At 44.7% G+C, this 12,603-nt stretch overlaps 1 protein-coding gene across 5 annotated transcripts in view; it reads right to left on the bottom strand.

Annotated features, from left to right (window-relative positions):
• Window positions 1–12,603, bottom strand: part of PRR5 (proline rich 5) — a 51,785-nt gene that overhangs the window by 17,003 nt on the left and 22,179 nt on the right. For all 5 annotated transcript variants that reach the window (XM_060254157.1, XM_060254160.1, XM_060254159.1 and 2 more), the window contains 3 exons: window positions 9,276–9,324; window positions 7,019–7,076; window positions 3,825–3,916 (listed from right to left, as the gene is read on the bottom strand). In XM_060254157.1, coding sequence (XP_060110140.1) covers window positions 3,825–3,916; window positions 7,019–7,076; window positions 9,276–9,324 — 199 coding nt within the window. The remainder of the gene's footprint in view (window positions 1–3,824; window positions 3,917–7,018; window positions 7,077–9,275; window positions 9,325–12,603) is intronic.

The following is a 12,603-nucleotide window of genomic DNA, read 5'->3' as shown; positions in this document are numbered from 1 at the left end:
GTACAATATAAACCATCTCACATGTGCTATTTCACTGTCCTTTTTGAAGCAAGGTGTGATAGAGCGGGATCTCTTGTCAACTCTTGATGTTCAGTGCTCTAGTAATTACATTATTTTGAAACTGTTACCAAATGATGTGGGCTGGCTGGAAGTTGTCACCACATTTCTTGCATATGTTTTTAAACCATCTTAGTATTTACTGTTTTATTGATTTGCTCTGTTTTTTTTCTTATCCATAACCCCACCAACCTACGGTTGAAAGGACAGAAAATGAAAGTTATTTATTTATTCAATTCCATTTATATCCTGCCCTCCCTGCTGAAGCGGGCTCAGATAAATAAAGATAAATCACATACCGTATTTTTCGCACCATAAGGTGCTCCGGAGGATAGGACGCACCTTCCTCCTGGGGGGCGATCCGCTGCCTCTTCCTCCGATCCGGCGCTTCCCCAGCGCCTGCTTGCCTGGCTCCATCTTCTTCAGGCAAGCACTGGGATCGCTCCACGTGGCCCCAGCGCTTCGCAAGCGCCGGCTGCGGAGGGGGCAGCATGCTTCCTACTTCCCTGTGTGCCTGCCTTCAGCTGTGATGTTTAAAGCAAGCGCTGGGATCGCTCCCTCCCCCCTCCGATCCCAGCGTTTGCTTTAAACATCACAGCTGAAGGCAGGCACACAGGGAAGTAGGAAGCACGCTGCCCTCACCACAGCCGGCGCTCGCAAAGCACTGCGTTTGCGGAGGGGGCGGGTGCTTCCTACTTGCCTGTGTTCCTGCCTTCAGCTGTGATGTTTAAAGCAAGCGCTGGGATCGGAGGGGGGAGTGAGTGATCCCAGCGCTTGCTTTAAATATCACAGCTGAAGGCAGGGACACAGGCAAGTAGGAAGCACGCTGCCCCCTCCGCAGCCGGTGCTTGCAAAGCGCTGGGGCCACGTGGAGCGATCCCAGCGCTTGCCTGAAGAAGATGGAGCCAGGCAGGCGCGGGGAAGCGCCGGATCGGAGGAAGAGGCAGCAGATCGCCCCCCCTGAAGGTACGTACCTTCGGACTATAAGACGTACACACTTTCCCCCCCACTTTTTTTTTGGGGGGGGGGGGAAGTGCATCTTATAGTCCGAAAAATACGGTAAATAAAGATGAATCACATAACGGGACTATGAACCTGAGATGGCTGATGTTGCTGGGTCCAGTAATGGTGTTGCTAGGATCTATATGTGAGCAAAGCTGTCAGCCCTTGAGCTCCTTTATCTTCTTGGCTATGGGCTTCCTTTAAGCCATTTTATATAAGCCACCCTGATCCCATTAGGGGAGGGCGGGATATAAACTTGATAAAATAAATAAAATAAAATAAAGGAATTTCCTCTTCATCCTCCTCGTCTTGAGAACACTGAGAGGGCTTGGAGTGATCTAATGATTCACTTCAGCCCAGGAAGCAATCCAGTGACATCACACCCCGGAGAGGCTGCTCGTATCCAAGCGGGATTTTGGCACCAGAATTGGCTTCCACACCATTTTCTGATGACGGTGGGGGTGTCCACAGTGGTCCTGGAGCTCTTCTACCATGTGGATTGGAGAGCAGGGATGGAAACATCCCCGTCCAAAGAGCCCGCAGTTTCCAAGGGTTCCGTAGCAGAGCTGTGGGCTGACATTGCCTTGGCTGAGCATCCACAAAGGCAGGCTGTTGTGGTAGAGGCAAACACCGTTGCATTTTCTTTAAAAATTAGATTGGAAGGAGAAACTAGTACAGCATATGCAAAAAAAATCTGGAACTCCTCTAGCAACCTGTGAGGGCTCCATGGTCTCCCTAGTGAAGCAGGCAGGAAAAGCTGAAAGGGGAGGGTGGGCATTTCCCCAAGGGCAGTCTACTTTCTATCAAAATTATGTCCTTCAGTTACAGGAGAGAAGAGAGCTTATTTCTACTGCGCATATTCTGCAGTATAAAAATGAACACAAGGGAGATGTCAAAAACTGTAAGATATTGGCTTGAGCTGTATATTGCATTCTACTTCTAGTCTGCAATTATTTTTGAGCCGTAAAAATTCTGTACCAATTTCTCTTCGATTTTCTACATTAAAAAATAATCCATACCATAAATAGTATGTGAAAGTACCACACAGTTGAATAAGAACATAAAAGAAGCCATGTTAGATCAGGCCAATGGCCCATCCAGTCCAACACTCTGTGTCACACAGTGGCCAAAAATAATTATACACACACACACACACACACATATACACACTGTGGCTAATAGCCACTGATGGACCTCTGCTCCATATTTTTATCTAACCCCCTCTTGAAGGTGGCTATGCTTGTGGCCGCCACCACCTCCTGTGGCAGTGAATTCCACATGTTAATCACCCTTTGGGTGAAGAAGTACTTCCTTTTATCCGTTTTAACCTGTCTGCTCAGCAATTTCATCGAATGCCCATGAGTTCTTGTATTGTGAGAAAGGGAGAAAAGTACTTCTTTCTCTAGTTTCTCCATCCCATGCATTATCTTGTAAACCTCTATCATGTCACCCCGCAGTCGACGTTTTTCCAAGCTAAAGAGCCCCAAGTGTTTAGTTATTTCTAACATACTTAATAGTATATTTAGACTCAACTTCAGTCTTTGAAGGAACACATTATCTGCTACATTCCTCTCTGTATTCTTTTTTTGTTTTGTTTTTTGTAAATTTGTGTGTGTGTTCACACCTGGAAGTCATGTCGACCTCTGGTGAGTGACCTCTATCCGGGGCCTGGAGGATATTCAGAGAGGTGGCTGAATAAAGCCTGCCCCTGTCCTCCCGTCTGCTGGTATTTAAAGGAAGTCTCCTATCCACGTACTAACCACAGTTGACCCTGCTTAACTTCTGAGATCTGACAGGATCGGGCTTGCCTGGGCTATCCAGGTTAGGGAACATTGTATTTTTTGGGGGGTAGTTTTTCTTCCTCCCTGCATTCTGAGAACAAACTGCTACAGTGTCTACCATCTGACTATGGACTTGTCTCAGAGCCTTCTCTGTGGTGGCACTACCAATGATCCTCTCTTCCAAGGGTATCCAGGTCCAATTTACTTGTTCCATAGATGTCAAGGTATGACAAATAAAATGGGCAATGCTTCGGATTACAAACAAGGGCAGAACTGACAGCAGTGTCCTTGTCTGAACAGCCACTTAAGAATCCCAACTATGAATACACTGCAATTTCAGTAGAACTTTTGCATCAAATTTTATACCTACCAAGTTCTACATCACCCTGTTCAAAAATCCATACAGCCTTCTCATTTCGTATGGGAATAGAAGGTTGGTCAAATATACTAATCTCATTTCACAGACTCTTCTTTTTGAACTTTGCTTTAAGGCTTACATTTTCCTCACATATTCTCTGCCTAAAAAGTAGCTTGCCATATGGCATTGGGGGGGGGGGGAGGACACAAGGCACAAACCTTCATCCACATCCCCATTGGGCTTGCTAGTTGCAAGGGTCTTTGGATCTTTGCCTGTCCATGGTACTACTGGACACTCACTAAGCAGGAAAAATCGAGTCCATGGTACTACTGGACACTCACTAAGCAGGAAAAATCTGACTTTTCAAAAGTCAGAGTTATTGTTTTCTATTCGCACTGCAAACATGAAGCAATGCAGAGAAAAGTCACCTATGCACAGAATTCCATTTTGAAAGCTGCTCTTTCCATGTAACCTGTACATCCAAGTAGGAACCCGCAGTCTACACTGGCAGTAAGCTCAGCTATGCTCACGAGGGATGTCTAGCAATTGGTGGCCACCTGTTAATACACCAACATAATTTCTACTATAGCGTTTTCTAGATTCCATAGTAACCAGTCGCATGTTACCTGCACAGGATAGAATATGGCCTGAAGCATGGGCAGGACATCACTAAAAAAGAAATCCCAAGTTTCAGCCAAGGTATCCAAAAGTTTCTGTCCTAGAAACAGGAAAAAAAAAATCAAAAATATGTAGTCAAAGGGCCCAGGGAGGACCTGTTTGAATGAGAACAGTCCACAGGTGGGAAATCTGAGTACAAAACAGTACCTACAAGAGAGCAAATTCCTTCCCAATTACCACCTGTGTATCTTTTAAAGAGACAAGCATATAAGAACATAAGAGAAGCCATGTTGGATCAGGCCAATGGCCCATCCAGTCCAACACTCTGTGTCACATAAGAGAAGCCATGTTGGGTCAGGCCAATGGCCCATCCAGTCCAACATTTTGTGTCACACAGTGGACAATATATGTGTGTGTGTACATATATATACACACACACACACACATATATACACACACTGTGGCTAATAGCCACTGATGGACCTCTGCTCCATATTTTTATCCAATCCTCTCTTAAAGCTGGCTATGCTTGTAGCCGCCACCACCTCCTGTGGCAGTGAATTCCACATGCTTCTAACCTCAAGAGCCTCATTAACCTAAAAGTTGTGACCCTGACTGGAAGATTCCAGAGAGGGGCCTGAAAGTGCAAGAAGATCTTCTGCTTCTGAGCAAGGCCTGAATGGGGAGAGAAGAAGTAACATACGTATGCCGATCAAATTACATTCAATATACCAGAAACTTGTTCCTCTCATTGATTTACACAACTACTATGAAGCTGCTGAATTTTGCTAACGAGGTTAGCAGTTCAAACAAGACAAGAATGATGCTTGGGTAAAGCTATATAATTTCAATTCCACCAGAAAGTTCTATCGGTTGGAGGGGGGGGGGGGGAGGGGACCTCACAGGAATGAGAGACAGAAGCAGCTGCCCATCAGCTGTTTAAAACATGGGATCAATATTGTACTCCGCCTCCATCTTAATTTTTAGGTTTAAATAGAATGTGAATACTGCCATTTCTCCCAATCCGCGCAGCAACATTTTCAGGGGTTAACGGCAAAGCATCTGTGCTGCTCTTAAAGAGCACTCCAGGGCTCAAGGCCTGGCACTATTTGGCTCCAACAGCATCAGGCCTCCTTTATGGGAGGCTGAGCACTGCGTGTGTGGTGGGGGTGGGGATGGTCCCCTTTAAGGAGCGATCTGTCATCAACTTTGATAGCAACTAGAGATTAAAGTGAAAAGCTTTAGGCTCTACAACTTCTCATCACTTCTGGAAAAGAACATATGATACAATTATCTACTCAACCAGAGAAGCTCTTTATCAGTGGTACCTGATTCCATTAAGGTTATTCATTAAGGTTAAATGGCATGGTTACCATAGTTCATTTTTAGTATGGGGAAGGTGCTGACCTTCAATGCAAATTTCTTACATATCTGGTGGGTATGAAACAGGGCCATAACTAGGCGTCGGCCACGGGGGCAGTGCCCCCTCCTAAATTTGTCCTCCTTCTGTTTGTTAATTAAATTAATGTCCCCAGGTGCCCCTTCCAGAAAAAAATATGGGCCCAGTATAAAATCACTGGACTCAAACTGTTCCAGTGATTTTGGCTGTTACACCTACTGAGTTCAAGCTATTGCTTATGTTACTGAACTTTGTTCAGATTAACACTTTGTAAAGTTGCTTATATCAAATCTCTGTTGTAGCTAAAATTCTATGGACTAGACAACCCCCCCCCCAAAAAAAGATAAGATTCTTACAACTTGAAAGCAACTTCTCAAAGCTTTGAATCTAGCTGAGATAGATCTTTAAGTCATGCAAAGTATGCTTTAGAATGGGTTTTGTCTAATATTTGGTGAGGCTCAATGTTTTCCCCCTCAGTCAGCACAGAGAGGGAGCGAGCAGCCCAACAGCACATAGTGTTTTTTAAAGAAGCTGAACGTCGGCCTATCAGCTGCTTGATCAGAAGGGCTATTAAATACAGCACTTACCTGCCTTCTGTACGCACAGATCATTTGTTTGTGCAGCCACTGGATGCATGGGAATGTGCAATACTAATTTCTACAGATGCTTTCCAGTTCTATTAGGGATATGCATGTGGAAACCTATTTTCACATCCATATAGCCCCCACCACCACCACCACCTGCACTGGGGCAGTGTCTTCTAACCTCAAGAGCCTCATTAAGCAAAAAGTTGTGACCCTGACTGGAAGATTCCAGAGAGGGGCCTGAAAGTGCAAGATCTTCTGCTTCTGAGCAAGGCCTGAATGGGGACATTCCTGGAACCCCACGCAGGCTGGGTGAAGCTCTTTTTGGGGGTGGGGAGAGAACGGGACAGTGTGGTGTGTCTCTGAAAGAATCAGCTTCTTCAGGGTTTTCATATAGCTATTTAATAACAAGTGAAGGAAAAAAGTAAACAGCATCCCCGGAGGCTGTAGTTTGCTCAGTCAAGGGCAACCGTAATTTGCTTTCCTTGTTCAGTAGGCAGGAACATGAAACCACCACTGCGGCCACAGTAGGCTCGGTTGTTATGGCTTTTGGTCTGAAGCCATTGGAAGAAAAAGGTGTTTTTCACAAAGGGACATGCTTGCAAAAGTTTCCCCATTACTACTGCTAATACAGCTCAACAGGTTTCCCAAGTACTTTTTAAAAAGTAAGATATTTAATAGTGCATATTGATATACTGCTGTAACCAAAATTTGTATCTGGTAGTCTGATTTTCCAGCTTTCATTTGAAAAAGCCTCTACCCTATTTTGTTGTTGAGATGGTATTTTTTTATTTATCGCTGCAAGAAAAGAGGATAGAGACTCCTTCCCACTTTTTAAAGTGAAAACTATTAAGTTCAGAGAACCTGATGGCATAATGGTGATAAAACACTATTAAATTGCTGACTGAAAGAAAAGAAAAACCTTTCCGCAGGAGAGGAGACAGCAGCCGTGCATTCGTCCCTGATGAATTTTCCCACCCAAATGACAGCCTCCACCCAGTTTTGTTGCCAACTTTCCTAAAACTATGGAGCACAGCAGGTTTGGAAAGAATGGGAGAAAAGCCAGGAAAACCCTGGAAAATACACGAATGCACCACAATGCTGTAAGAAAGCAGGACCAAAAAAATAGCATTGAATTCAAGGCATACAATGCATGTGGAAACACACAGAGCTTGGATTTGGGACAAGGCTCAGCTGGTATAACTGAGGTCTCAAATACCTTCATAAAATCGGATCTTGTCCCTCAGGATGACCATGCCTTTTGTAAGAAGCTGGTTCTGTAAAGAAAAAAGAGTAATTTTTCAGTTCTTCGATCCTATTGCTCAGATTTTCTGTTCTGTTCTGGTCACAGGGTCCTCTTTAAAAATAGCCCATTAAAATGCTTTGTGTTCCACACTAGAAGAAAAATGCCCCAGAGAATGCACAGAATGTTTTTTCTTCAGCACCAAATAACTCTCTTCATTATATCCACATCAAGCTCTAACGTACAAACCTTTACGTATTATAAACCCTCATACTTGGGCTGGAGAGTGTATTTCAGCTAGAATAGCTGTCTTTACCTCCCATGAGCCAGTCTGCGCCTGCCTGGAGATCTTGAATTGAGTGGATGGGTGGCACAGAAATGTTTTCAATAAATAAAATACTCTCCTTTTCTATCTATTAATGATTCCAGAACCTCACATGTCCTCACTGGGTCAGCCTGCAAGGCTCTCAACATATCACCTATCCTATTCCAGGCAGCTTGTGTCTCCCAGCACCTCTCTCCAGAGCCATGGGCCTGGTTTTACAAATTTATATTTCTATATCTACGGACCGAGGACATGCTTCATATGTGCCTATCTGATGCCTATCTGTTAGGAATATACATTCCTGAAGGGTTGCACTAAATATTTCCATCTTTCAAGGAGCCACAAGACTGCTTTCTGGTTTGCAAGTAAGCCTCATCGACTAGAATGGGACTTCGTTCTGACTGAACCTGCATAGGACTTTGCTGCAACACGGCTTCGTCTCTGGGATTTCCCTGTGTGCACGACTACCCTGAAGTAAGTCCCACTGAGTGCCCTGGGCTCACTCCTGCTGATGATTACTGTCACGTTCTTTCTAGAACTTGGGTGGGACATCTCTGCATATCTGCTCCCCTTACAGTGGCTTCTGCCTACTTGCTCCAAACCTCCCTAACGGGAACCGATATAAGCAGGCGCTGCTGTGCTTTCAGAGAAAGGGAAAGGCTGCTGCCTCAGCACCTCACAGCTCCCCTGCCTTTCCCAGTGCCATTGGCTGCTCCTTCCTGGGCAATCCCATCCTGGCTGAAGAGTGGCTCACTCTGCCCAATCGTCCCCCAAATTGGTCTGCAAAGGTATCTCTGCCTCGGTTTCCTCTCTGGCAGGGCTGAGGATGCTGTGCCTTGGCTTCTCTGGGCTCTGGAGCCCAACCTCTGTAAAGCAGGGCAAACTGCTTTTCCTGGCACCACCCAGCTGGTCCCAGGAGCATCTCAGTTTATTATGGCTCCTTGCTTTAATGTGGCAAATTTCTTGGGCTTTAAAATCGCTTACCCTTGTGGTGGCGGCATCCTGGTGACTGTTTCTGAGGAAACACTGCATCTGAGGAACCCCAGAACCAGTCTCAAAACTCTTGTGCTGACCCACAATTGTTACAGTCCAGAAGCTGGCTTAGAGTCGTTAACAGCCGAGCAATTTTAGTTTATATGTATGATTATTTAACCTTGTAAAAAAGATTTTTCACATACTGTTATGACGATGACGTGCTATATGATACTACTTTCTAAAAAAGTAACAGATGTACATCCTAACAAGGATCAGCACGCCACACATAATAATCACATAGTCAGTACGCAGAGGCTGTAGATGCCTATCTGTTAACTGAGAAGAATCACATCCTAAACAATGAACACAATTCTGTTTGGGGGCAAATTTTGTCATTATTAAAGCAATGACTAGACTGCTTTCTCATTCCAAGGGGGTAAGCCTACACTGATTGTTATCACTTCTAATTTCAGATGGAGTTGTACCTGCTAGAATGTTCCTCCATATGAATAAAATCCCTGCTCGCAAGAAGCCAGTCGTTAGGGAGAAGACTAACCTATCCTTCACCCTGATACATTCGTTTCCCATGAGCAGGAAGGAGGGGTTTTTTTTAGTTTTAAAGTGAAACAGTCCATCAACAAGTAGAAACTGTGTGGCCCAGTTTCAGGTTTATCACCTTGCTGAGAACAAGGGCTTGGATCTTGCTGTTTAAATAAATCCAAACAGATCTCTAATATCCTTTCTATATACATTTGAAATGTATATTCCCATGTACCTTCTAAGAACTGAACAAAAATTCAAAATGGTTTTCAAACTGTAGGTTACTAGGACAGACATCTGCTGTGTGTGTAGTTAGCGAAGGTGAACAGGTTACTTAATCAGTGAATGAACAAGGGGAAAAAAGGCTGTGATAAAACAGCAAATTGTACAAACCTGTAAATATTCTGTAAAAAAGGATCCCAACTCAGTTTTCAGCAGCTGCCTGTTTCAAAGAAATAAACAAAACAAAACCGTTTCACCATCATATAGAGATCTTGGTACATTACTGCAATGGAGAAGGCTCCCGTGTACAGAAAACGGTGCCACAAGATTTTTAAAAAAATATTAGGAAAATACACAGCTTTCATTTTCAAGTGTATTCAGACTAGAAAAGTAACATCCCAGAACATGTCTAATGCAAGAAATACAATGAGATGGCCTGATACAGATTCAACTACAGATAATTTTTTATTCTCTTGGGTCACAAATGGCAAGGACTGTTTAATATTTGTACAAATTAAGAGGCTAATGTAACCAAATACAGAGTCATACTAAGTTCTGCACAGGATTTTTACATCTTCCCCTTTTCATGTTTTAAATATTCATAAAATGTTATTCCAGGTTAATTGACAATGGTTGTGCACCCCCACCACATACCACCCAGGAATGGGTGAAAACTTTTTCTGAATGGACCGGGTTCTTCTGGAATATTCCAAAGGGGGGGAAGGGAAGGAGGGACCATTTACTAGTTCTCTACAATTAAAGTGTTTGAGCATGCTCTGACTCTCAATTTTTAATGGAACTTCAGGAAGTAGCCCCCCCCCCCAAAAAAAAAAAAATTACTCCTGAAAATTAATCAGATTAAAGTGAAATGACACTTCCCGGAGTTCTCACCAGCAATGCAGAAACAATGCAGAGAGCTGATGTAGCTCAGTGTTCAGAGTGTTGCATTAAGATCTAAGAGAACTGGATCTGAGTTTCCATTATGCCATTTAAGTCCACTGGGTGACCCTGTGCTTAATACACTTCCTCAGCCAACCTGACCTACTTCACAAGCTTGTTGCTGTGTCAGACAACAGATCTGTCTCACCATGGGGACCCAAAGTGTTCTCCTCTCCTCTGCCAACATTGTTCTCCCCTCCTGTACTGAATATAATGCCAGAGTCTACCCTCCAGTAATTTTCTCCAGGGGAAGAGAGATCTGTTGTCTGAAGTTCAGTTTTGATCCCAGGAGACTGTCAGGCTCCACCTGACTGCCATGGCTTAATTAGGCCTGGCTGCTTGCTCTTGTTCAGCAGCATCCACCCTGACAGCCAGTGTGACTTAGCAGTTGCCAACTCCAGGTTGGAAAATTCCTGGTGATTTGAAGGTTGGAACCTGGAGAGGGTGGGTTTGAGGATAGGGCTGAGACCTCAGACAGGTACAGTGCCATAGACACCACTCTCCAAATCAGTCATTTCCTCCTTGGGAACCAATGTTGCCAGTCTCCAGGTGAGGGCAGGAGATCCGCTCCCCTTGAGGTGGGGGGAATGAATGCCTTCACTTGGGTGGATAGGAAGATAGCAAGGGGGGGCACTCACATAGAGCCTCTTTCTGGAGTCTGTTGTATTTTTCTTCACAACAGGCCTTAATCCTAGTATATATATAAAAGATCTGGCTATCATTTTCCTTCTCCACCCCACAAGATGGTAGACTGAGAAAGTGTAGGAAAGGAGGAAGAGAAAGGAAATAGGCAGATGAGACAGCTGGTACAAAGCCATTGTGAGCACAGCTGAAATCCAGCAAGGGTTGCTGGCTGGAGCTCAAATAGCCTTGGACATTCGCACATGAGTTTGTTTCTGAACCCTCATGCATGTTCCAAATTTGTATCCATTTCAATTATCAATGTGAAGGCAACAAAACATTTTCTGGAAAATGTATTTATTAATTATAAAATTCGTATGCCACTTCCGCAGGCATCCACTTCCATTAATCTGCAACAAATATTACCCGTTCTAGGTATTCTCATAATTATAGGGCTCAGTGACTGAACACATTATTTGCATGTAGAATACCCCAGGTTCAGTCCCTGGCAGCTCCAATTAAAAGGTCTCTGATAGCAGGGCTGGAAAAGATTTGTGTCATTTGACCTACTCAGTATAAAGCAGCTTCCGATGTTCAGTGCAGTTTGAATTACCACTCCAGATACTCAGCAATATCTGACATTCCTTTCAGAAAGATCTAGTTTATCCTTGGCCAGAGCTGTAGGTCAGAAATTTTTCAAGTGCTTTCTTCTCCAATGAAAGATTCATTATTTCATAAAACTAACAATTAATTTCATGGATGCCTTTGCCAGTCCAATATTGGGCAAACTTGGCAGTTTCAAAATTGTAATTAATATCTTCCAGGTGATTACCTCTAGGAATTAGGTGATAGACTAAATATATGTTTTACTGATTTATAAATGTTGTGTGGAAAAATAAAACCATAAATACACATGATACACACGCCCTCAAGGGGCGGTTCTCTCCCCGATGTTATTCAACATCTATATGCGTCCCCTTGCCCAGATTGCCCGAAGGTATGGGCTGGGGTGTCACCCGTATTCTGATGACACCCAGCTCTATCTGCTTATGGACAGCTGACCAGTCTGCGCCCCTGAAAATCTGGATCGGGCATTACAGGCCATGGCTGAGTGGCTCAGACTGAGTGGACTGAGGCTAAATCCGGCGAAGACAGAGGTCCTTTGCTTGGGTCGTCGGGGACCGGGGGGGGGGAAATCCCCCTGCCAGTTTTTGACAGTGCGCCGTTGATAGCGGCGGACAGGGTCAAGAGCCTGGGGGTACTATTGGAGCCCTCCTTAAAGATGGAGGCTCAAATAGCAGCCACTGCCAAGTCCACGTTTTTTCATCTTAGGTGGGCGAGGCAGTTGGCTCCCTTCCTGGATCGCGACGATCTAGCAACAGTGATCCATGCTACGGTCACCTCGAGGTTGGACTACTGCAATGCCCTCTACATGGGGCTGCCCCTGTGCCGAACTCGGAAATTGCAGCTGGTGCAGAATGCCGCGGCCCGGCTGTTATTGGGGCTCCCAAGATGGGGGCACATTCGGCCGGGTCTTCGGGCTCTGCACTGGCTGCCAATAATATACCGAGTCCGGTACAAGGTGCTGGTCATTACCTATAAAGCCCTATATGGCCTAGGACATGCCTACCTGAAGGACCGTCTCTCCCCACATGTTCCCCAGAGAGTACTGAGATCGGGAACCCAAAATCTTCTCGTTATCCCTGGGCCAAAAGAAGCCTGCCTAAAATCTACTAGGGACAAGGCCTTCTCTGTTATGGCCCCTACATGGTGGAACCAGCTGCCGGAGGAGGTGAGGGCCCTGCGGGACCTTATTCAGTTCCGCAGGGCCCGTAAGACAACCCTCTTCCGGCTAGCTTACACCTAACTAACATAGGAAATTAAATGTAGCTCTATCAGATCCTTGCTATGCATACTGCCGCAATGCTTAATGTTTTTA

This window comes from Heteronotia binoei, chromosome 14, assembly GCF_032191835.1.
Source record: "Heteronotia binoei isolate CCM8104 ecotype False Entrance Well chromosome 14, APGP_CSIRO_Hbin_v1, whole genome shotgun sequence".
NCBI lineage: Eukaryota > Metazoa > Chordata > Lepidosauria > Squamata > Gekkonidae > Heteronotia > Heteronotia binoei.
This window is presented reverse-complemented; position numbering and strand designations above follow the sequence as displayed.